General features: G+C 35.9%; 1 protein-coding gene across 8 annotated transcripts in view; it reads right to left on the bottom strand.

The window, feature by feature from the left end:
• RAPH1 (Ras association (RalGDS/AF-6) and pleckstrin homology domains 1) overlaps positions 1 to 24,015 on the bottom strand; it is a 95,529-nt gene that overhangs the window by 46,753 nt on the left and 24,761 nt on the right. For all 8 annotated transcript variants that reach the window (XM_077885144.1, XM_077885143.1, XM_077885146.1 and 5 more), the window contains exons 2-4: positions 14,295 to 14,414; positions 8,963 to 9,068; positions 7,687 to 8,192 (exon numbers count right to left, since the gene is read on the bottom strand). In XM_077885144.1, the coding sequence (XP_077741270.1) occupies positions 7,687 to 8,192; positions 8,963 to 9,068; positions 14,295 to 14,414 (732 nt within the window). The remainder of the gene's footprint in view (positions 1 to 7,686; positions 8,193 to 8,962; positions 9,069 to 14,294; positions 14,415 to 24,015) is intronic.

Below are 24,015 nucleotides of genomic sequence, written 5' to 3'. Positions count from 1 at the left end.
TATTTTTCTATTTTTCTCCCTCTTCTATTCCTCTCCTTTTACTAGCCATTATATATAGCCAGTAAATGTCTGAATTCTTTTAAAATTATTTCTTCTACATTTTATAGTCCTTATTCATTTAAAAGATGAATACATTTCTATTCTTATTCAAAAAAAGGTCCTCTACCAGCCCTCCATAACACAACATTAAAAAGAAATCCAAGACAGACCTAAAATCAAATAAAGATGCTTTTTTACTTCTTCAGAGATGAAAAATTACATAGATTCCTAAGTAATACACAAAACAAGAATCAGAGCATATATGCCAATGTTGACTGGGGTAGCATGTTTGAAAAGTATGAGTAAGAACTAGACTTTCACCCTGGTTTTCACCAAATCTTCACCTCTTCTTTCACCTGATACCTGTTCTTTCTGCTATTTATTAACCTCACCACGCTGGGGACATCTGGAATTATATACCAAGTGGGTACATGTGAATAAATCTCAGTAAAGTGTAGCAACGGAACCATTAGAATTTTAAGAGAAATGTAGCTGCAATAATTTGAGAAGCCAATTAATAATCCTAATCTTTTTAGATATGTAAGCCTCTTAAGGTTGAGAAAGCCCTGTGCTCCCATTGAGTTAATACTTCAGACCAAAAGGCTGTTTACTAAGAATAATTTAGGACATAAATGCCAGTGGAGCTTCCTCACCCCCATTGCTACAATAAACACAATTGCTATTTTCTTTCCACTATCTAAAAATTTCAGCACACATTAATTCTTGAAATAGTCCTGAAAAATGAAGGAACTGGAATAATTTATTACACTGAACCTATGATATGCTGTTGGCATATCATAAATTAAAATGGTATATCAGGATCCCTGGGTGGCACAGCAGTTTAGCGCCTGCCTTTGGCCCAGGGCGCGATCCTGGAGACCCGGGATCGAATCCCACATCGGGCTCCCGGTGCATGGAGCCTGCTTCTCCCTCTGCCTATGTCTCTGCCTCTCTCTCTCTCTCTCTCTCTCTCTCTGTGACTATCATAAATAAATAAAAATTAAAAAAAAAAAGGTATATCCATGAAAGATTTCATTTAGGGAAAAAAAAAACCTATAAATATGAGGAAAACAATCATAACATTCAAAAGTTTCAGTAGCTCAGATACTAAGCAATTTTTTCCAATCATAATATTTATAGTACAATCATCAAGTATTAGTAAGATTCAACAAAACCTTTTGAATCTGGCATAAACTACAATAATAGCTTTTAAAAGCATTTTCATTTTAAAAGTACATTTTCACGTATAAAATTCCAAATTCAGAGGAATCATTAAAGTTTAAATCTCATAAGAAAATAAAGGAATGTGTTAGCATTAACCTTTTATCATTGAATCCTATTGTATATAAAATTTATATATATATTTTTTATTTTTTATTTTTTAAATTTTTATTTATTTATGATAGGCACACAGTGAGAGAGAGAGAGAGAGGCAGAGACACAGGCCGAGGGAGAAGCAGGCTCCATGCACCGGGAGCCTGACGTGGGATTCGATCCCGGGCCTCCAGGATCGCGCCCCAGGCCAAAGGCAGGCACTAAACCGCTGCGCCACCCAGGGATCCCTGTATATAAAATTTATAAATGCAATTACCATTTATATTTCCAAACTGCTAACTGAAAACTACTGTTTTATCATTTAACATGAATAAAAGTATCATAACAATGCCAGGAAATCAGCCTCAACATTTATCTCACATTAGGTAACATACAAAGAGATCTTACTAGAATTTATTATGACCACACAGAATTCCAATTTAAAACTTTTTTTTTTGAAAATTTAAAAACTTTGTAGACGAGCACTACTAATGGATTTCAAGAGTATTGACTGAAATTATTCTATAATCCATTTTAATGCTTATCCATGGGAAATATTTAAACATTCTTTACAATTTAAAAAAATAATTATTTTTTAACCATCAACTTCACTTTATTTTTAAGATTTTGATAAAAACTGGGAGGCAAATGTAGGTTCATAATTCAAATACAGACTTCTCAGTTACTTGGCCTATTTAATTTCTTCTTTGGAATATGCCCCTACCAAGGGGATAGTAGGATGCTTCAATGACACAATATATGTAAAATGCCTGAAAGCACAGTATTTCACCAAAAGTCAGCAAAGATAAAGGTGGGGGAAAAAGACCTACTTTTCATGATATGAAACTGTACTGTGCCTAACCCTGGTTGGCTTTCAGAGAGCAACAAGGCAAAAAGATAAGCTACAGTGTTGTTTCATCTTTAGATGGACATTTTGACTATCCATGTCCCTAAGATGGAACAGTAGCAATCTCAAATTGATTTTTCTAACTGGGGCTCAGATGTCTGGCAAAGAACCAGAAGGCAGTATGGATTGGAAAGGAGGAAAGAAAGGAAAACAGAGGCAGAGGTAATGGAAAAGCAAATCCTGTAAGGACTCTAGACGATTGTATGGATTTTGGTTTTACAGTAAGATACAAAGTCTATGGGTTTGAAAAGAGAAGGGGCAAGTTCTGACTTACCTTTTAACAGGATCACTCTGGCTTCAGTATGGATGGTAGACTGTTAAAGGGAAGGTAAATAAAGGAAGACCAGATAGGAGGCTGCTGCAAAAATTTACATCAAGATGATGTTAGCTTGGTGGCGGGGGGGTGGTGAGAAACGATCAAATTCTGGATACATTCTGAAGGTAAAGACAACAGAATTTGCTGCTAGACTGGAATGGGAATGGAAAGAAAAAGAGAAGTAGACAAAGACTCCAAGGATTTTGTTTGATGCACTGGAAGGAAGGAAGAGCCATTACCTGAGATGGAGGAGACTGTTGGAGGAGTTAGTTTGGGAGAAAAGACCTGGGCTTCAGTTTTAGACCAGTTAAATCTGAGCTATCTATTAGACATCCAAATAGAGATATTGATTAGAGATAGGATGTACGAGCCTGTATTTCAGGAGAGAGGCACTGCTAAAAGATACCTCTATTTCTTCGACCTAAGGTGACTTCATGCTGTTCTGTTCTTTTCTTTCTTTTTCTTTTTTTTTTTATTCATGAGAGACACAGAAAGAGGGGCAGAGACAAGGCAGAGGGAGAAGCAGGCTCCCTTTGGGGAGCCCGATGCTGGACTTGATCCCAAGACTCCAGGATCACCCCCTGAGCTGAAGGCAGACACTCAACCACTGAGCCACCCAGGCATCCCCACGTTGGTATTTTCTTGAACATTATCAGGAACTGTCAAAAGAAACCTTCACCCAAAATTGTCACCTGACAGTGACAGATGCCACCTGTTTCTAAAACATCGTCTTTCAACTTCAGCACAACTTTGGGTCAGACAATTCTTTGTTGTGGCATCCTGTGCACTGTAGGGTTTTAGCAGCACCCTCGGCCTCTACCCACTAGATGTCAGTAGCACACTTTTATCAGTGACAAACAAAAAATGTCTCCAGACACTGCAGAATGTGGGGAGCAAAATAGCTCCCAGTTGAGAACCATTGTTTTAGAGGGATTAAAGTGTGGGGAAAAGGTATGTCTTTGATATATGAAATAGAGTTATGTGGGAACTGTCATTATTTATACTCACAAAAGAGTGGATATAGACCAGAAAAGTAGTCTGAGGACTGTACCTTGGGGCACTCCAATGTCAAGAGACTGCAGGCAGAAAAAGGAGATTGTGCTAGATATGGCTAAAGTCAGGTAACCAGCTCAGTAGGCCCAAGGAAAGCTGAATTGTTAAGCCAGCACTGGAAAAAGCAGAGGAGTACCCAATGTACATCATGTAACCTTAAATGCCTCCAGAAGCAACAGAAGTGATAGTTGGAAAGAAAGCAGGAGCAGGGGATCCCCAGGTGGCTTAACGGTTTAGCGCCTGCCTTCGGCCCAGGGCGTGATCCTGGAGTCCTGGGATCGAGTCCCACATTGGGCTCCCTGAATGGAGCCTGCTTCTCCCTCAGCCTGTGTTCTCTGCCCCTCTCTCTTTCTGTCTCTGTGTCTCTCATGAATAAATAAATAAAATCTTGAAAGAAAGAAAGAAAGAAAGAAAGAAAGAAAGAAAGAAAGAAAGAAAGAAAGAAAGAAAGAAAGAAAGAAAGAGAAAGAAAGAGAGAGAGAGAGAGAGAGAGGGAGGGAGGGAGGGAGGGAGGGAGGAAGGAAGGAGAAAGAAAGAAAGAAAGAAAGAAAGAAAGAAAGAAAGAAAGAAAGAAAGAAAGAAAGAAAGAAAGAAAGAAAACAAGAAAACAGGAGGATTAGTTGAAAGCATACTTAAGAAAGCAGTTAATTCACATATTCTTTCTTTTACTCGCTTACTCGCAGTGGTCTTAGGTTCAGACTGACAGTCCCTCAGGACCTAACAGACCATGGCTTGGCACCAAATTCACTTAGTTCTACAGAAAGACAAAGCATGCTAGCATGAGACATGCTATCTTTAAAAAGGATCTTATAGGTCACTAAGAGCCATTTCTGGACCCACCATTCTAAGGGACAGAAATCATGTAGGTAAGTACAGAAATAACCCTGGTTTAAGGAAACTACATACTCAAAAGGAACCAGCAATACATTTTAACAGTCAATGAGCGTGTAGGTTCCAGGACTTCTCAAGAGATGTATTTATGTTCACTTACAAAACTGATATACTTCACACTAGGAAACAAAGGTCTGTGTCTCTTCATAGGCTTTTATAGTTCACTCACAGTCTTCCTGCTCCATATGTACTCACTAATCAGAGGTCAGTTTATAATAAACAGTATTACCTGGAACCATTCTATATTTATTAGTCAAGTTTCTAGGGAAAAAAAAAAAAAGGCCTGGAGAAGGAAAACACCAAGATCATTTCCCTTGGGGGAAAAAAAGGATGCAGACTTGCCAATAACCCTTTCTACTTAAAGCAGTGATCCTCAGAGTGGGGACTTTTGCCTTACAGGGGACATGTAGCAATATCTAGAGACATTTCCAGTTGTCACAACTGAAAGAGGTGTGTATACTACTGGCACACAGTGGATAGGATAGATGCCAGCGATGCTGCTGAATTTCCTACAGTACACAAGAGAGCTCCCACAACAAAGAATGATCTAGCCCAAAATGTTACTAGTTAATGCTGAGAAATTCTGACCTAAAAGGATTAAATTGAAATTCACATACTGAACATTGAGGACTACCTTACAATGCAAGCCTTCTTTCCCAAATGGGCTGCTAAAGCACGGGCAGCCAGCATATATGCTCTATGCAGGAGAATGGAAGAATCTTCTCTGGAGAAGCTCACACACCTGAGAGAAAAGACCTAAGAACGATGCTGGAGCAAAGACTAGGAAAGACAGCAAAGAATTTTAAGTTGATATTAATAGAATACTAATTTTGTTTGAATTAAGAGACTTAAAATAGGGGAAAGTCTGGAGTTGAAACAATGATAAACATAGAAAAAAACTATATATTTTTAAATCTCAAGACAATTATTAATTCCAGGTAAGCAAAATGTTGTCCCATGTAATAAAAGCATACAGTTTAGCACCAAATTGCATGTATATAGTCATGATAATATAAAAACTGAATAGTAAACCAACCAAAATATACTGGGATAGGGGAGAATGAGGGGAGAAGAGAGAAGACTTATCTAAACCTAATCTTCCAGAGTGAGAAGTCAGCAGATAACACATACAACTGAAAAATATCAAGAAACAGCAATACAGATTTAATGACATAGAGGTAAATACCCTGAGAATCAGCTAAAAGAGTTAAAGCTCTGACCTCTGAGAGGATGTGGCATGTGTGTGCACATGTGTGGCAAAGTGTTCTACAAGTCTCATAGAACTATTTGACTCTTTAAACTCTATGCTTGCAAAAGTAATTAAAATATTTTTTAGAGACTGTATTTAAGTGTGGGGTCAATTTAAGACATGGGTTTGGGATCTAGTAAGCCTCAATTGGTTTTCTTGATTTGAAGAACAGACCAAATTCATTAAAAAGTACAGTAAAGCAAGTTCCAAGTTTGTTAAACCACTTGTCTACTCATCCAGGCAAGACAAAAAGAAGAGGATGCTTTATTTCTGATTTACTCACCAAACTTTATATATTGAAGTCTTACACTAAATATTATACTATTGAACACTGGTATCTTTGTCCAAGAATACCAGTAGGTCATAACTGAAGAGTTTGCTGGGAGAGAACTTTTCACTTTTTACTTTGTTTTTATTATATGAACTTATATAATGAGTATATATTTTTACAGATGAAACACACACAAAGATCCTTAATGATTAGTTTAACCTGACCTCATGCATCTTGACTCAACTCAAAATAATCTGATTAGAAAGAAGGAATATCAACATACAAAACACAAAGTAACCAAGAAGGCACATCCCTAATAAAATATTGCTCATATCCCAACAGGTAAATCTAAAAGATATAAATGATACATACTATATAGCTCGTCCTAAATATAATCCCCAGGTATCATAAAACAGAAATAAATTTTTCTCTATAGAATGTATACCATTTAGATGAGCTTCATTTTAAGTAAGTGAAAGTCTATTTTTTTAGATTAATATACTTTTTCTTTATAAGCAATTAAACTCAAAATTTATCTCCAAACCATCATGATTCATGCTTCTTTTATGCTTCACAGGGCCCAAACTCAGTATATTAATAGGTACAAAAAGTTACTGACTGATGGAAATTAACCTAATGAATTAAATAATTGGGGGGAAACTAATAATGTTGAGTAATAGGTATATATTTTAAATTTCTCTGTAATTATTTAAACCATGTTTTATAAGATTTTACCTTAGTATTGATTATTCATAAATAGACTATTTTACTCTGTGGTACAGAGGACTGTAAACGTAAACTGAAGAGAAAGCTGGCTTTATTTTATCCATACTGATCTTCTTTCTTGCTGCCACCCTGTAACAATATTGCCTTCTTCTTAACAAAAATATTCAATACAGAATTTACCTACACCAAAATCAGCTTTTGCTAAACTTATTTTAACACAAAACCATTCCCTGCCCTCACCCCATCACATCCAGAACTCTATCTTTTAAAATTCCATTCACATATATTATCACTTTGGATTCTCTGAACTATCATATGAGGATCAGACCATGTACTATTAGCTCCATTTTACTTACAAGAAACTGATGTTCACAGAGGCTGAATAACTCATTTAAGGTCCTATGGATAGTGAGTGGCAAAGAGAACACTTGGAATCCAGCTTCCTTATTCCAAGCCCAGTGGCTTTTTCCACTATAGTACACTGACTCTTTGATAATAAAATAAAATCTTGGGAGGACTAGAGTGGTGGTAGGTATCTTTTTCTTAATTTGTTTCATAATAAACATACGTTAAACAGCAGTTACGTTAAACAGCAGTTACTATCAGCGTAACAATTATTATAATTTTGTAAAGTATCACCAAGTATAAACCACATTTCAAGTTTTTTAAGCATGTGAGACAACTGATATTAATTCAAGGTCTTCATATAGTCTAAGAACAAAATGAAGACACTCTCTTAATCATTTTGACATTGCTGTTCTGGTAATATATTCTTATGTAGTGATTTTAAACCTTAGCTCAAAAAAATCCTGACAAATTTTACATGTAGAAAAAATAAGAAATTTAATTTATACATTTTAAAAGTATCATTTCTTCCTTTTTAAAATACTAAAATAGCAGGGAAAGTTCCATGTACTTACCTCAGTAATTGGCTGCCCCTGATGTGTCAAATCCAGTTCTTGAGGGCGTGTTACTTTATCAATATCCAAAGAGTCCATGCTGGAGGTTGCGGAGGTGATGCTAGAACGAGAGGAGTTACTAATAGAGCGCACTTCAGCATCGCTCACTGTGCCTGCTGATGCTGTTCTTCTGTGCTGATTAGTTACTAAGGGCTTAGTATCTTCTAGTACAGATTGCTGAGCAGCCTCATCCATGCTCAAGGAAGCCTGTTCTAACTGTGCAGTGATGTCATCCAGAGAGTAGTTGGCATGTGATGGCTTAGTTATCCTGTTAGATGAAGAAGACAATCCTTTCAAAGTGCCATGTTTTGATGTATGTCGGCTAGCAGGTAATTTCTGAGTGGCTTTTGTTTCTGTGATTTGACGCTTACTATTTCCTGCACCAATACTGCTGAGCTCCTGCTCTATCGAGCAAAGATCGGCCATCAGGGCATCCAGATCCACAGTTTCTCCCTGATTCAGAGCTTCTGCAATGAACAATATATACATGATGTTTCCAGAACACACTGAATCAGAATTTATACATTCTATTATAAATCTGTCAAAGGATGAAAGGGAAGCAAATAAATTTATCCTACTGGGCCTAAGGCCTATTGAATAATTTCTAAGAGTTTTTTGTTTTAAATTCAGAGAAAATTTTAGAAGCAAATAGTCCGTCTTTTAAGATTTGTAGTAATCAGGGAAGAATAAAATTATGAACTGAAAGATTAAAAGTGCAAAAACCATATATTGTCCCATGGTTTTAACCATATCCCCCATGCAACTTTCTACCATAGACTCTATGTTGTTAATATGATCAGTGCCCTGGTAGAGCATGGAGAGAAAAATGTAAAGCCTAAAAAAATTACAGATTGTGATGTCAATTCCAAATATCACAAAGTTGATTGGGCATAATACAAAAATAAAAGCCAGAGGGGCTGATTTAAAAATTATAAACATGTAATTTCACTGGACTTTATTCCAATGAAAATACAACAAGTGCAAGTAAGTTTATCATGGGGTTCCACCGGAGTATGTACTTTGTCTATTAATAACTAGAAAACTATTTTTGTTATGTTCCAGTTCATTTTTTTCTGTGATTATCTGAATTAGTAATAAAATGCACAAACCAAGAAACATAAGAACTCAAGTTATGCATGTAGTTTTTGTATTGAGCTACTTGGAACTGGTGCTGCATTACTTCTGCATTATATGATTTAGTACACTCTTTTACATTTTATTTCCAATTACATCTTACCATTCAAGTTGTATATGGAGAAGCGATAAGAAAAATTGGCCATATTTGTTTCCTGACGAAGAGGAGATCTTTTTACCGGTTCCGTGGGCTTGTCAGAATCCAAACTCTAAAGAAAGTTTAATAAGTTGTATTATTCTCAGGCTTCAATTATAAGAAAGATGCATAAAGCTTGTTATTTGATTAAACTGTCACGTAATAGTTAATAAAACCAAAGTCCTTCTAGTTTTAAGGACTAATATAATTGTTTTTCATATCATTTTGGTTATTTTTCTCACTTTTAGATATATGCTTACTTAAGGCATTTAACATCACCCTAGTTTGAAGTGAGTATCTTTCCAAATACATCAAATATAGTGACTGAGCTCATTTTACATAATAAATTCACTATAAGCTAAATGTATGAATATGGGCATGGTAAGATACAACATAGAAAGGAACAATGTAGAGAATTCTGTTATCTCTTTCCTCAAAGGGATTTGTTTTTGGTCCAGCAGAGTCTCATTCTTGGCATGAAGTACCCTGAAGATAAGACACAGTTCTGGACTCAACATGAGTGAGATCCAAGCTCATTTTTTTCTTTGTATTTATGTATTTATTTTCATTAAAATTTGTTTTAAAATTTTAACTGTAGTTAACATATATGCTGTTATTAGTTTCAGGTATACAATACAGTGATTCCACAATTTTATATACTACTCAGTGCTCATTATACCATTTCTCCACCTCTCTGTTAACTATCAATTTGTTTTCTATAGTGTAGAGTCTATGTTTTGGTTTGTCTCTTTTATTCTTTGGCTTTCTTTAGTGATATACTTGGATTCTTTTTATTCTTTGCTTATCTACTACTGGTTTTTGATTTGTCTATTAGGTTTGTATATAACATCTTCTGCATATAGCAGGCTACATTAAGTTGTTGGTCACTTAAGTTTGAACCCATACTTTATTCCTCTCCTTCTTACAATTTAGGTATACGGTGTCATACTCTACACCCTTTTATTTTGTGAATTCCTTGACTGATTTTTAGAAATATACTTATTTTATTGCTTTTGTGTTTCTTACTTTTCTTACTGCTATTTAGTCTTTCCACTCAAAGAGTACCCTTTAACATTTCTCATAGGGCTGTTTAATGTTCATAAATTCCTTTGTTTGTCTGGGCAACTCTTTATCTCTCCTATTCTGAATGATAGCCCTGCTGGACAGAGTATTCTTGGTTCCAGGTTTTTTCCTTTCAGCACTTTGAATATACCACGCCATTCTCTTCTGGCCCACAAAGTTTCCGCTGAAACGTCAGCTGATAGCCTTATGGGGTTTGCCATGCTTGCAACTGTTTTCTCTTGCTACTTTTAAATTTTTCTATCATTACTTTTTGCTATCTTAATTACTATGTATCTTGGTGTGGACCTTCCTGGACTGATTTTGTTGGGGCATCTCTGTGCCTCCGGATCTGGATTTTTGTTTTTTTCCCCAGATTTGAGATGTTTTCTGCTATTTTTTCTTCTAATAAGTTTTCTGTCCCCCTTTTTTCTCTCTTCTTCTGGATCCCTAAAAATGCAAAAATATTACACTTGATGGTGTCACTGAATTCCCGAAGTGTATTTTCATTTTGTATTATCATTATTTTTCTCTCTCCTATTCAGCTTGATTGATTTCCACTAGTCTGTCCTGCAGGTCACTGATCTGTTCTACAATAGTTCTAGTCTACTATTTATTCCATCTAGTATATCTTAATTTTCAGTTATTGGATTCCTTACCTCTGATTTTTTTTCTATCTCTTTGTTGAGGGTTTTACTGAGGTCTTCCATTCTTTTCTCAAGTCCAGTGAATATTTCTATGACCATTACTTTAAATTCTCTAACAGGCATATTATTTTACCTCTATTTGGTTTAGCTCCCTTGCTGTGACTGTTCCGTTCTTTCATTTGAAACATATTCCTGTCTCCTCATTTTGTCTCTGTCTGTTTCAGTGTGTTAGGAAAGTTAGTTAAGTCTCCTGCTCTTGAAAGTAGTGCCCTACAATAAAATGTTGTTTCCTGTTGTTTCTATTCACCAGAACCTGATGCTTCAGGGGTGTTTCCTTTGTAGGTTATATGTGCCCCACTGTTGTGGCTCACTCAATTTTGCCTTCAGTCTAGGTGTGCAATGGTTCTCTTTGCCTGTTGTGGGCAGGGTTTAGTCCCTATATTGCTAGTGAGTCAGTCTGGGTCCACCTTGGGCTTAAGTTGAATCAGACCAGGTGTTTGCCAGAGCTGCAGTCACACCAAACTGCAAGGCTTTCTCCCTGTGTTGTTCCCTGAGAAGCTTTCACTGGTGGGCAGGGCCTGCAGTCTGACCAGATGTCTACCTCCAGACCACTGCTGGGCCCAGTTGTATTCATATATGCGATTATCTTCCTCTGGTCCCAGGACAGGAGTCATTTTGGAGTGGTTCTCATCCCTGCTGGGGTTGCTTTCACCCTGCCAGCCTTGTAGTACCACTTTGAATGGGTTCCAGCCAAGAGCATACTGAAAGGGGTAGGACTGCAGAGAACACAGAGCAGGGTGGGTGATGTTAGCACAGTCTGCTCTGGTCTGCTGTAGAAGAGGACCAGCAGCCACTGGAAGAGGCAGGCCAGGCTGGAGGAGGGCAGGTCCAGAGAAATACATAGGGTAGGATGCACGGTGTTAGCAAAGTAGGAAGGTCTGCATGGCCTACTGTGGGAGGTGACCTGGAGCTGAAGCATGGCTGGAGGGGGCATGTCTATAGATCGTGGGGGCAGGGCACACTGTTAGTAAGTTAGGTAGTATTGGCTCCAGGCTGGTTCCTGCAGTTGTCTGTGGCTTTATGCCAGGAGTTGGGGAGGGAAATGGTTCCCGCCAGCTTCTTTGTTCCTGGAGAAGTCCTCAATGATCCCTGCCTCTCCAGCACATGCTCTGAGATTAGTAAACAAATCCTCCTCTCCCTGACCCCAGGTGTTTTTCAAACTGTTGCTTCTATGCTGTATCTCAGTGGGGCCTCTTTAAGGGCAGGGCCTCCATTTCCTCCAGCTGTCCTGGCTCTGCCTGAGCCAACTCCACTGATTTTTAAAGTTCTATGTGTTAAGTTCCATGGACTGTCCATGGACGGTAAGAACAAAGGGAAATTCGGCCCTGCTAGTTTTCAAAGCCAAATGTTATGGGGATACATCTTCCCCATGTAGGCTCCCTTGTCTGAGTCTGTTTCTCTCCTTTCTCTGTGCCCAGAATGCTCCTCCCTCATGTCTTTGCCATTCCTTCTTTCTTGAATGTGGCTTCCCTACAATTAGCTGTGGGAAGTTTGTTCTAGTCTTTAGGTCATGTTCTGGGTTATTTACACTGATGTAGAGGTTATCTAATTGTATCCATGAGATACATAGTGAGTTGAGGATCTTCTTACTCTGACATCTTCCCTGGAAGTCCCAAGACCCAAGATCTTAATGGCTTGGTGAATGGCTACAACTTCAGACAATGATGGAATATCCTTGTTCTTCTCAAGCTCTATTAAGATGAGGAAGAACTTTAACCCAGCTATGATATTGCCTTTAAGTCTAGAATTATACTGTACTTCAGGACAGAGTGTTTTGTAGGTTATCTAGCCACATTTAAAATTGACACTTTTCTTAACTTTTCTACAATAAAGAATATAAGATGCTTATAACGGAGAGGTTCAGGGAAAATGTCAGGAGTTATTTAGTGTCTATTTAAAGAAATTTTCAAATACTAAGAATAGCCTTTTAAAACTTTAATTTCTATTTAAATTATCAAATAGGTTTCAGATAAAAAACAATACTGGACAGTATGTAAAATCACAGAATTAGATTAGAATGGTGCTTCTTTATTCTTTTGTCTCAAGATAAAAGGAATCTATTCAGATAGTGTCCAACCAGTTTTTAAACTAGGGGATCCACAATCATTCACTGACTTATTTCAAAGTTTCACAAAATAGGGTATTTTTCAACCTTTGCAAACTCTTTTCTTCTGTTGCAATTTAAGTCCTAATGCTTCTCTCAGTGCAAATAAAAAATTAAGTAGGTAAATTATAGTAATAAGTAGGTATTTTACAGTTATTCTGTAAGATAACTTGAAAATAATTGAGGATATATTGAGTCAATCTGTTTACCAATTCAAATAAACAGATACTTGTTATAATTATCTGCTGTACCCACAGTGCTGGGAGAACAAAATAAATAGTAAAAAAAAAAAAAAAAATACTCTTTGATACCAAGAAATTGGTAACCTAACAGGATGTTTTTTTTAACTTTTGGGAGGGTAGGTGTGGAGGGAGCATCATAAGGATTTGGTAAAAGCTCTTAACTTTCTTCCATGAAAATGTAAACACACAAAAAATTTTACAAACAATTTTAGAAGATTCACCAACTAGTTAAAACTTAAACTCAATTTAATATAAAGCTGAAAATCCCATTAATATGGCACATGTGATAGGAGTGTGTGCACAGATGACACTTTGTAATAAACTAAAATAATAAAACAAAAAACTTGAGGTTTTAGTCACTAATAAAGTACATAAAATATTTTTTGAAAATTTCTGCAGTGTTAAAAACCAACTTATAGCAGTGAGTCACCATTATGCAATGGTTAATCTGTTGTGTCTCTAAAGACAGATTTATACAATTTAAAAAAACCCAGTCACAGCATTAGTTTAGGAGCCAACTTTTTTTTCTTTTTTTTTTTAAAGAAGCCAACTTTTTTGATGAGTGGCTCTTAACATTATATGGCAAGGAATTTAAAATACTGGGAAGAATACAAATACCAAACCAGTAGAAAGCCATCTGCAATGAAGTAGCATAGTTACTAACCCACCTTTTTTAAAACTTAAGATACAATAAAACAAGATTAAAATGCTTTGCTGTTGTTTTGAAATACAGCCAGGAATGAAATTTTGTCAATATTCTAGAATTATGTGATAGAAAATACCTGCATGTGAGGATACTACTTATGTTGTAAAGTGTCGTAAATATCCATATTTACTAAGTTACGTAATAGACTTTGCTAAAATTTAGACTTTTAGATTTTAGGTTTTAAAACTTTTTAGCCAGCAATCTTAGTTTACAAAACAGATTTTAAATAATCCCTTTAGATGAACAGAACCTCTGTCACAAGTACTTTTTTGCTTTTAGACTCCTTAAAATAACCACAAAAGATAATACTTTGTGTTCTAAAGTTACCATTCGTTTACCTGTTAATGTTTTGGACATTTTCCCTTCATAGCAGCATTTAAAAATGGAACCTATATCCACATCCCTATGTCTACACAGTAAACTTTTAGCACACAGTGATGACTTAAAATCCTTAAACAATTTTTCAAACACTATTTCTAACCTGAGTGAGTTTGTCTAGCTCCCCTAGCCAGGCTCCAAACATTTTGTCCAGGTCCTGATCTTCCTTATCACTGTCTTCTTCAGCACCATGGTCAATTTCTTCATCTGATAACTGCTCCATCTGAAAGACAAAATGAGTGTAACAGGTTAAACTTGAAAAATTATGCCATACATTTTTTTTAAGATTTTATTTATTAGAGACAAAGAAAGAGAGAGAGAGAGAGAGAGAGAGAGAGGCAGAGACACAGGCAGAGGGAGAAGCAGGCTCCGTGCAGGGAGCCTGATGTGGGACTCGATCCCGGGTCTCCAGGATCACACCCTGGGCTGAGGGCAGCGCTAAACCACTGAGCCACCCGGGGCCACCTGCCATGCCATACATGTTCTGATATATACTGTTAACTTTCTAGAATCAAACCTTCCAAACTAAAGATTATATTATACAAGGAAATTAGAAGTCATTAATGGAGACAGGGCTGACAAGTGAGTAGGAATGAGCAATTAAGTCTCAAAATTTTAGGAAATTGTAAAAGAACAAAATGTATCAGATTATTATCAGAATCACAAGTAACAAGAATTTTAAAACTGCAGAGTCCACCCATTAATCAGAGGATATTATAGTATAGCTTTCTCCACTAACAGATCCTGTAACACCCCAATCACCAGAGAACTAATTTCAGAAGACTTCAATCCAGCAGGTTATTATCTCACTTATTCTGTAAAAACCTAGATACAAGTAAGTATGTATCTTGCAAAACCTTAGTCCAAAAAGCACTTAAGAAAAAGACAAAATTTTTAATCTAGTTTAGTCTGTTGGATTTGTTCCTCTTAGTGTTCTTTCTATCTTACTTTCTCATCAGTTCTGACAAAATCCAAGGAACTAGAGCTAGTAAGACTACTGAAATTAAAAACAAAAACAACAAAAAAACTACAGAAAACTGGAATTGAAAACTTTAAATTTATATACAAAATTTCCTATATGTTGTGACTTTTCAAGTATAAGTCCTTGAAAGAAGAGAGATTTCATTTCTTCTCATCAGTAATGGGGTATCTGACGTGGAACCTGTATATTGTTTTGTGAAGAGAGGAAAAGATTACACAAAACAAAGTGAGATCAATGACTGAGACTTAAAATTCTTAAAGATTAATCTGATTAATGTAAAATATTTCAATATTAAAGGCTCTGAGAATCTTTAAAAAAAAAATCCCAGTATAGTTAACATACAATGTAGTGATTTAGCAATTCCATACACTACCCAGGGCTCATCACAAGTGCACTCCTTAATCCTCAACACCTATTTCACCCATCCCCTCACTTACATCCCTCTGGTAACTATCAGTTCGTTCTCTATAGCTAAGAATCTGTTTCTTGGTTTGTCTCTCTCTGAGAAAACTTTAGTAAAGCTTATTTTTGCTTAAACCAACATATTTCAAATTAATTTGACTACAAATCCTTTCCCTTCAATTTGGAGTAATACCTATTAACCTTCCCAGGGACACAATAAGTATCATCATTCTACATTCCATATTCTTGACTCATGTTTCTGAAGCACAAATTTTGTTCCAGTGGATCTAGGCAATATTTGGGCTACCACTTGCCTGTTGGTTTAAACAATTCCTCAGAGGTTAAAGATATCCTTAATCTCAAATAAGAATCTGAACACATATTACACCTCCAAAGCAACAATCAACAAAAGTAACTGTGATCCTTAAAATGTGGTTATGAGATGTGAGGAACTTAATTATCTAATGAGAGGTCATGAAGCTAAATGTTAACCCTTATTATATGAAATTTTGCAGAAAGGGTCAAGTAGTGTTACAAAAATCAAACTGAACTTAGTTCTAACAATATGGAAAATTAGATCGTATCCCATTTAATCACTTAAGGGAGATAATTTTCATAAGCTTAATACTACAAAGGATCAGAACTTACCAGTATCTCTAATATTAACTGATCATTCTCACTTCTTAATTTCACTACTCTAAGCATGTATAAAACAGGGAATTCTCTCTTAACAAATGGAAAATATATCCACTAATTCCCAAAATCATACATTTGACTCTTAAAGAGATTTGGTTTTTATAATTCACTTGTGTTAATACTAGTTCTAGGATTTACAGATCTATTACAATAGAAACCTGGTATCATACTTCATTAAGTTATCTACCAAGGAAAACATAAAATGTTAGTATGAAGAAAAACCTCTTCTGACCAGGAGCTTAATAACTCAAATAACTGCTAGTTTGAGAACATCTAGGATTAGGAATATCGCCTTCATAATGAAGGCCAACAAGCAACAGAACTGAGAATTTAAAAGTCAACTTCCTCTTCCTCCCTAATCTTTAAAACTAAACACACTGGAATAACTCAGAAGCTAAAATATTCTAGGAGGAATTCTGCTTTGAGATAATGATACTTATGCCTGCACTTCCCTTCTGAGCACATAATTGCCCATAGAGAAGATGCTATACTGGTAAAAGTAAAATAGGAATATAATTTTGCATATAGTTTTGCAGAGCATATGCAAAATAGTTCAAAATGAATATATATTTTTAATGATTTTATTTATTTATCCATGAGAGACACACAGAGAGAGAGAAGCAGGCTCCATGCAGGGAGCCTGAAACGGGACTCGATCCCAGGTCTCCAGGGTTGTACTCTGGGCTGAAGGCGGCACTAAACCGCTGAGCCACTGGGGCTACCCTGAATAGAGTATTTTATATTATTATGGAGCTAAATGGAACTATAGACTCCACATCAGAGACTGGTGGGTTTTTTGAGTTTTTTTCATATTATTCAAACCCAATAATTATTTGGATTTTTAAATATCTCTCTACATATTTTCATTAACAGTTTTATCTAGACTACTGCAGATTAAAGTAGAGGGAAATATGGCTAGGGAGCTGTTAATAACAGAAAGTCATAAAATAAATAGAAATTCTGAAGCAACTATTTGACTTTTATTATTTATGTAACCTTTGCCATTTTTTTTTCCATTCTTGAGTTTGTCACCATGTGGGTTATTTTATAAAAATTAAGCACCTATTCAGAGAGTTTTGCAGTAAAAATTTAGGTCCTACATTTCTTAATAGATCTATACCCTAAAATAGCATTTTCCCTTCTCTAGAAGTTTTAGTTGATCCTTATTCTCCTACACCCAGAAATGCCATCATTTCTGATTACTACACACACCAAATGAGAGCATCCCCCAAATTTTCTTATAGGCTCTGTAGTGTTAAAGTCAGCAAATCTAGTACAGAAATTCATTCTCCATTATATATTGATGTCTGTCTCCAATTAGATCACAATTTTAAATCTGAATCTTCCCAGCATAATGGCCCAAATGGAAATGACGACAGCAGAAACTGTAAAAAAATAAAAATAAAAATAAAAATAACAGTCAACTGTCCCTGCAAAGGGGGAAAAACATTAAGGAAAAGAAAATAGAACTTATGAATCTTATTTTTAAATAATTTGGATTTAAAAGAATAGCTTCTGATGTGATGTTTTTCCTTAATGATGTGGAAACAGGCCCAAAGAAACTATAATATATACTAGAACAAATATTATTAAATTATTCTATGACTATTAGATTAGGTACTTTTACTTTAGGGGGGGGTATATTTTAAAGTTCCACTTTAATTCCCTGGTCCATTACATCTGAGGGAAGCTATGTCCTGAAAGAATAAATGTACCCTAACACAAATGAAAAAGTTTATTCCCCAAAGGGCACACTTAATGAATACAGAATAAAATCCAAAGACACTGGCATATCAAGAGAGCCCTTGATGATCCTGGCCTTCACGGACCTCTCTGATCTCTCTCCCCACTCTCCCTTCCAGCCACACTGTCCTCTGGAGCAGTTTAGAGTTGGGGAGGGTATGGATTCTGTTTTGAAGATAGATTGAAAGGTGCCTAGTAAATATTCAAATGGGAAAAAACAAGGAAGGGTTACTAGGACTCAAGTAATGAGAAGGTTTGGTTAGCCTGATTATTTCAAAATCATGTTTATTACAGAATAGTCACAGATTGCAGGTAATAATGATTGAACTCATATTTTAAACTAATTACATTTATTTTTTTCATGAAGTAAAAACAGAAATAATGGTGGGATGATCCACCACTGTTTATATGCTGGTTGGTTTCATTTCACACGTAACAGTCAGTAATTGTGCTTCAGTTACCACAGGTTAAAACTTACATGTAGCAAGCTTCACTACATATAACAAAATTTGTATGCCTTTGTATGAAATTATATTATTTCCGCTAAATTTTTTATGAAGTTAATTATTCAAGCATATTTTCCCTATTCGCCTTCCTCTTGGAAGATATTTTGATTTACTATTCAATTTCTTCACTGCGAGACAGAACAGTGATCTTTATCAAGAAGGCTGGGCTTAGGGATCCCTGGGTGGCGCAGCGGTTTGGCGCCTGCCTTTGGCCCAGGGCGCGATCCTGGAGACCTGGGATCAAATCCCACGTCCGGGCTCCCGGTGCATGGAGCCTGCTTCTCCCTCTGCCTGTGTCTCTGCCTCTCTCTCTCTCTCTGTGACTATCATAAATAAATAAAACTTAAAAAAAAAAAAAAAAAAAAAGAAGGCTGGGCTTAGAGTAGGGCTTAAGAACTTGAATACATATATTCCAGGTAGGGTAAATTCTGAAAGAGCAAAGGGGAAAGTCTGTGTTTGTAAAATGTCATGAGATTGACTCAAATAAAACAAGAGGAAAAAGTGAGATTTAAAAGTCAAAAACTAAGGTCATATATATATGACCTTGAAAGCCAAGTCTATTCTTTACCTCCAAAGGCAACCATATTGTTAAACAAAGAAGCCAAGGGGCAGGGGGAGAAATCATATCTTAGTCAGAGGACATGATGTTTGTGTAAGAGTTATTAAAGAAGGGAAAGACCAACAGAAGGCTACTGTAAACATTATGTAGAGATAACTATAGAAATGGAAATTAAAGTCCTCAGAGGAAATACAACTTACACAAGTCATATATTAAAGAGTGTTAAGAAAAATACACGGTACTGAATGAGGATGCCTTATTTATTACTGAACTCTTTTTGTTCCTGTAACACTTCAAAAATAATTGTTTTGTAAAAATAAGTATCCTTAAAACCACATTAAATCTCTCAGAAGGCAGGAGGAGTGCAAAGCTCTCACTACAGCATTTCACTAGGTCTAACATGTTCAATGTTCCAAAGAGGCAAGAGACACTTTGATTTTATTTAATATTTGCTGTTCATCTACAGCAGTGCCAGACACTGGGGGAATAGAGATGGACATGATAGCCTCTGTCTTTAAGGAATACACAAGCAAGTAGGGGACAGACAAGGGAACCAACAACAATAAAACAGTTTTAAGTGCTATAACAGAGGTATGTTATGTGACCGTAGTTTAGCTCAGTTTGAGGAGACAAGAAAGGGATGATGCTTCAGTCCAGACCTGAAGAATGAATATGCAAGGCAGAGAAGGAGAAGGGTGTTTTGGGTGGAGGGACCAGTAAGTTCAAGGGTATAAAGCTGTGACAAAGACAGACATATTGAGAACGCTAAGTGACTTAACATTTCTAATGCATAAGATGTGTGGTGTAGACCCATGGAAAAGGAGACTGGAGAGGATTTAGGGGCAAAATTATAAGCCATACCAAAGAGTTTAAATTTGACACTGTACTGTATAGCAATGTTATTTCCAATTGTGGTCTGCTGATGACCCACATCAAAATTATCTGGAGTGCTTCTTGTAAAGTCAGTTTTAAAATGGCCTGTCCAAGATCTATCAAATACTAATTTCCAGGATTCTGGGACATTTTTAACAAGTCACCCCAGGTATTCCTTATGACCACTGAAGTCTGACAACTGCTGCAGTGTGTTGTGCTACAAACATTGGGAGGACTTGCAAGACAAAAGTAATGCAGTTTCACACTCCCACAGTTTGGTTAAAGGCAAAGTACGACATGGACTTCCAAAGCCCATAAAGAAATTAGGCATTGACAAGATCCCTTCATTAACGTACCCCAATTACTCCTCCTCCATTATCATAGTCCCATGCTTCTTCTGAAAGTTATTCATTTAGATAGAAGTTTTAGTTCTTTATGTCCAGTTATGTTTCAGTAATTCTGACAAAACCATTTTTTGAAAAACCTGCGATGCTGCTCTACTTGATAATTTCCAAGAAAAACAGGCAATGGAGAAGGGAGGCTAAAAAGACTTCCCAGTTCAAGGAGTGCTCCTAACTGTGCAAGATACAACTCTTGCAAAATAAAGGAGGAAGGAAACCTCAATCAGACAAAAGAAACAGTAAGAAAAAAACTCTGTTAAAATTAGTAAGGCACAAAAAGAGGAAGACTCATCAAAAGGAGGAGGGAGGAAGTCAGAGCAGTGAAGGAAAAGGGGAGAAATAGGACACACCATAATGTAAAATGCAGCGAGAACTGTGGGGGATGGAGGGCCATTAACTACTCATCTGACTAGGGCACCCAGAGAGAGGTGTTCTTGATTCATTTCTTTCTTGATCTACAACTTTTCAACAAAGAACACAGTTCTGCCAGGAACTAAATGGCATCATTTGTAAACTGCCCAAATGGAAACTGGGAATTTAATGAACCAATTGAATTTACATGAGTTCATCACAGAATCAAGATATTAAAGTGTGTTGTATGTACAGCAACATCTTCCTCAGGTTTTATCTTTTAATTTTGTTGGCTGGTGTTTGGTTTTTTTGAAGACACTGCTAAAAGTTTTATTTTTAAGTTATCAAATATGTAAATTCTTTTCCTGGTGAATTCTTGCACTGTTTTGGTGAGTTAATTCTTCTTGACCCAGAAATCAGATAAATGTTTATGTAAATTTTTATTTTATTATTCATTCTTTTCTGTAGTTATTACATTTAACATAGGTAGCTGAGTTTGGCATTAGAGACCTTAAATTGATTTTTCCCAAAATTTAGTTTCTTAAAATGTATATGTATTTTTTATATACACCAGGTTCTTTCCATTGTGTACCTATTCTTAAAATAAATGTAACTTTGTATTTTATTAATTTATAGAGCAGATAAGTAAAAAAAAATGTAAAAAGTCAAAAGTTGCTTTTTGTAAATCAATCACTGAAGTATTCTCTGTTAAGGTTAGTGGCCCTCAACAGAAATGGCCCAAGTTTTACTTAGGGTCCAACACTTTCAATACTTTGCCTACAAACTGCATTATGCCAAATACTATGCAGAACACAAAAAATACATTCTATGATTTCAAAGACAATTAATCCTAACTGTGGGAGACATGGTTAACACTGAATGAAGCACCTTGATAAAAAAATTCTCTAGGAACAAAGTTCCTTTTGTAGGCCTGAGCATGAAGCAAATTTAAGGGAAGCTATGGTTTCTGAAATGTTGAAAGGGGACCAAGAAGGAAATAATGTCCTTGTTATTCCAAGGCTTCATAGGAGCAATATGAGTAAATTGGCCACCAGGAAACTTACATAGCCTCATCCTCTGGGAGTGAGCTGACATCTGGAACTAAGTTTTGTAGTTTCTACATGGAATGAAACCTCCCTAATGAATTAAAAAGTGTGCTATTTTTGGGCTGGCCATGGTGGAAACCTTCCTTACCCAGAGGAAAAAGAAATACTAGGGGAGGCGATTCACCCCTTATGCTATCTATCTCCTTTATTTATGTTTCAGTTTTTGACAACCAAAGATGTAACTAACACATCCTCTTCATTATCATGTACATTAACTCAAAGGTAAACTAAAGATCACATAAAAAGGCATAAAAACAAACAAGTATTGTTTTTAACAGTTCTTCATAATGTCTAAAGAGAGCTATAAATCAAATCAGGTAATTTGTTAATATAATGTTTTATTTATCAAGCACTTATATGCACCTCTGGCAAAGGAATTCCTTTCACAAAATAACCATATTCGTTTATTTATTTAATATTGGATTTTTCATAATATTGGATACTGTTAATCTATTAAACCCCAAACAGGAACGCCTTATCTGAAATGAAAAACAAAAACAAAAACAAAAAACAAGCTAAGTTCAATGGTCTACAAAGAAACTCCTAACATTCCTAATAAATAAGAAGTTCTAATGATCAATCTTATAATTGCTAATTACAAAGGAGAACATAAACCATAATCTGAAATCACAGAGCAACTAAAAGAAACCCCAATAAACAAAAACAAATAATAGTAAGTAATATTTTTGTTTAATACTCCAGCTTTTTAAGTTCAAGAACTGTTGAGAGAATTAGTTTCTGGTTGTTTTAAACTACCCAGTATGTGTTGGGTTGTTAGAGCAGTCCTAGGAAACACATACAATCACTATACGTATCTGTAGAAATGGGGCTTCCATGACTGCTTCCAGAAATGTTCATCTTGCTTATTCTGCTCCATACTTGGGACCTTTCCTGCTATTCTACATGCATATCAGTTATCTTTGGAAATAACTGATATTATGCATGTACTCTCCAACTTCAACTGGAGGGAGAGTGCTAGACAATAATAGCCTGTGGCTTAGGAGCCATTTAGGCTACATTTTGAATCATCCCTATGAACTCTGGGTTTCAAAGAGATAGAAGTAAATACAGGAGTAGTAGAAATAAACATAGATACGTGTTTATGTGTGTTTGTAGGTATCCCCACTCAAAAAGCCTAGTAGCAATGACACCCCAATAAGCAATTAGCATACTTACCACCCAGTTTTTGTTTTTTCTAAATACATACTCTAGCTAAAAAAGAACCAGGGACCTTTGAAGTAATGATTCAAAGGCTGGGGCTGGGGAAAAATAAGATGAGATCCTAGAATATCTTCTTGTGCCAGGAAGTCATAAGGACGTAAAAACCAGCCTAAAGGGGGGCCCTAGAGCATAAAATGGAACAACTTAAGCATCAAAAATAAATTATGACAGGAAGAAACTATCATTGAATAAGAATCCACAAATCCATACTGATATAAATAAATACATGGGAAAAAAAGCTCTTCCTTATAGGATGCCAATGAATTAAAACAGATAAAATGACAGAAGGTCACCATTTGCAACCATTCTAATAACAAGTGATTCAGCTAAGCATTGGTAGATGCTAAAACTTATGGGTGAAAATTTGATAAGACTATTTACAAACTGTCAAGATATCTCCCCATAAATTACTAGGTGACATTGCCTGAACCAAGTGATAAATGTTAACATCACTAATATTGGGCAAACCCGTATCATATGCTTCCTGTGATATAATACACCAAGAAGATACATTATCATTTTATGGTATTCCTGACAAAAATGCATTACTTGAATCAAATCATAAGACATTTTACAAAATAACTGGCCTACAGTTAAACGTGAAGATTAAGAACACAAAGGCTGAGTATGTGTTCCAGTTTAAAGGAAACCTAAAGAGACTTGACAACTAAATGCAATGCTTGATCCTGGACTGGATCCTGGACCCCAAGAAAATATGTAAACATATAAACTTAGCTATAAATATAAACCGTCAAAATTTGACTATGGGCTGTCGATTAGATCATGTATTATATTGATGTTACATTTCCTGATTTTGATACTACTGCAGTTATGTAAGACAGCATCTTTGCTCTTAGGAAACACGCACTGAAGAATTTAGTCATAAAGGGGCACAAGGTCTGCAACTCATTTTCAAATGGCTCAGAAAAAAAATATATGTGAGTATGTATAAATACGTATATAGAGAGGAATAATAATCAGGCA

Source organism: Canis aureus, chromosome 36 (genome assembly GCF_053574225.1).
Source record: "Canis aureus isolate CA01 chromosome 36, VMU_Caureus_v.1.0, whole genome shotgun sequence".
Taxonomy (NCBI): Eukaryota; Metazoa; Chordata; class Mammalia; order Carnivora; family Canidae; genus Canis; species Canis aureus.
The sequence above is the reverse complement of the archived record's forward strand: the minus strand, read 5'-3'. Positions and strand labels throughout refer to the sequence as shown.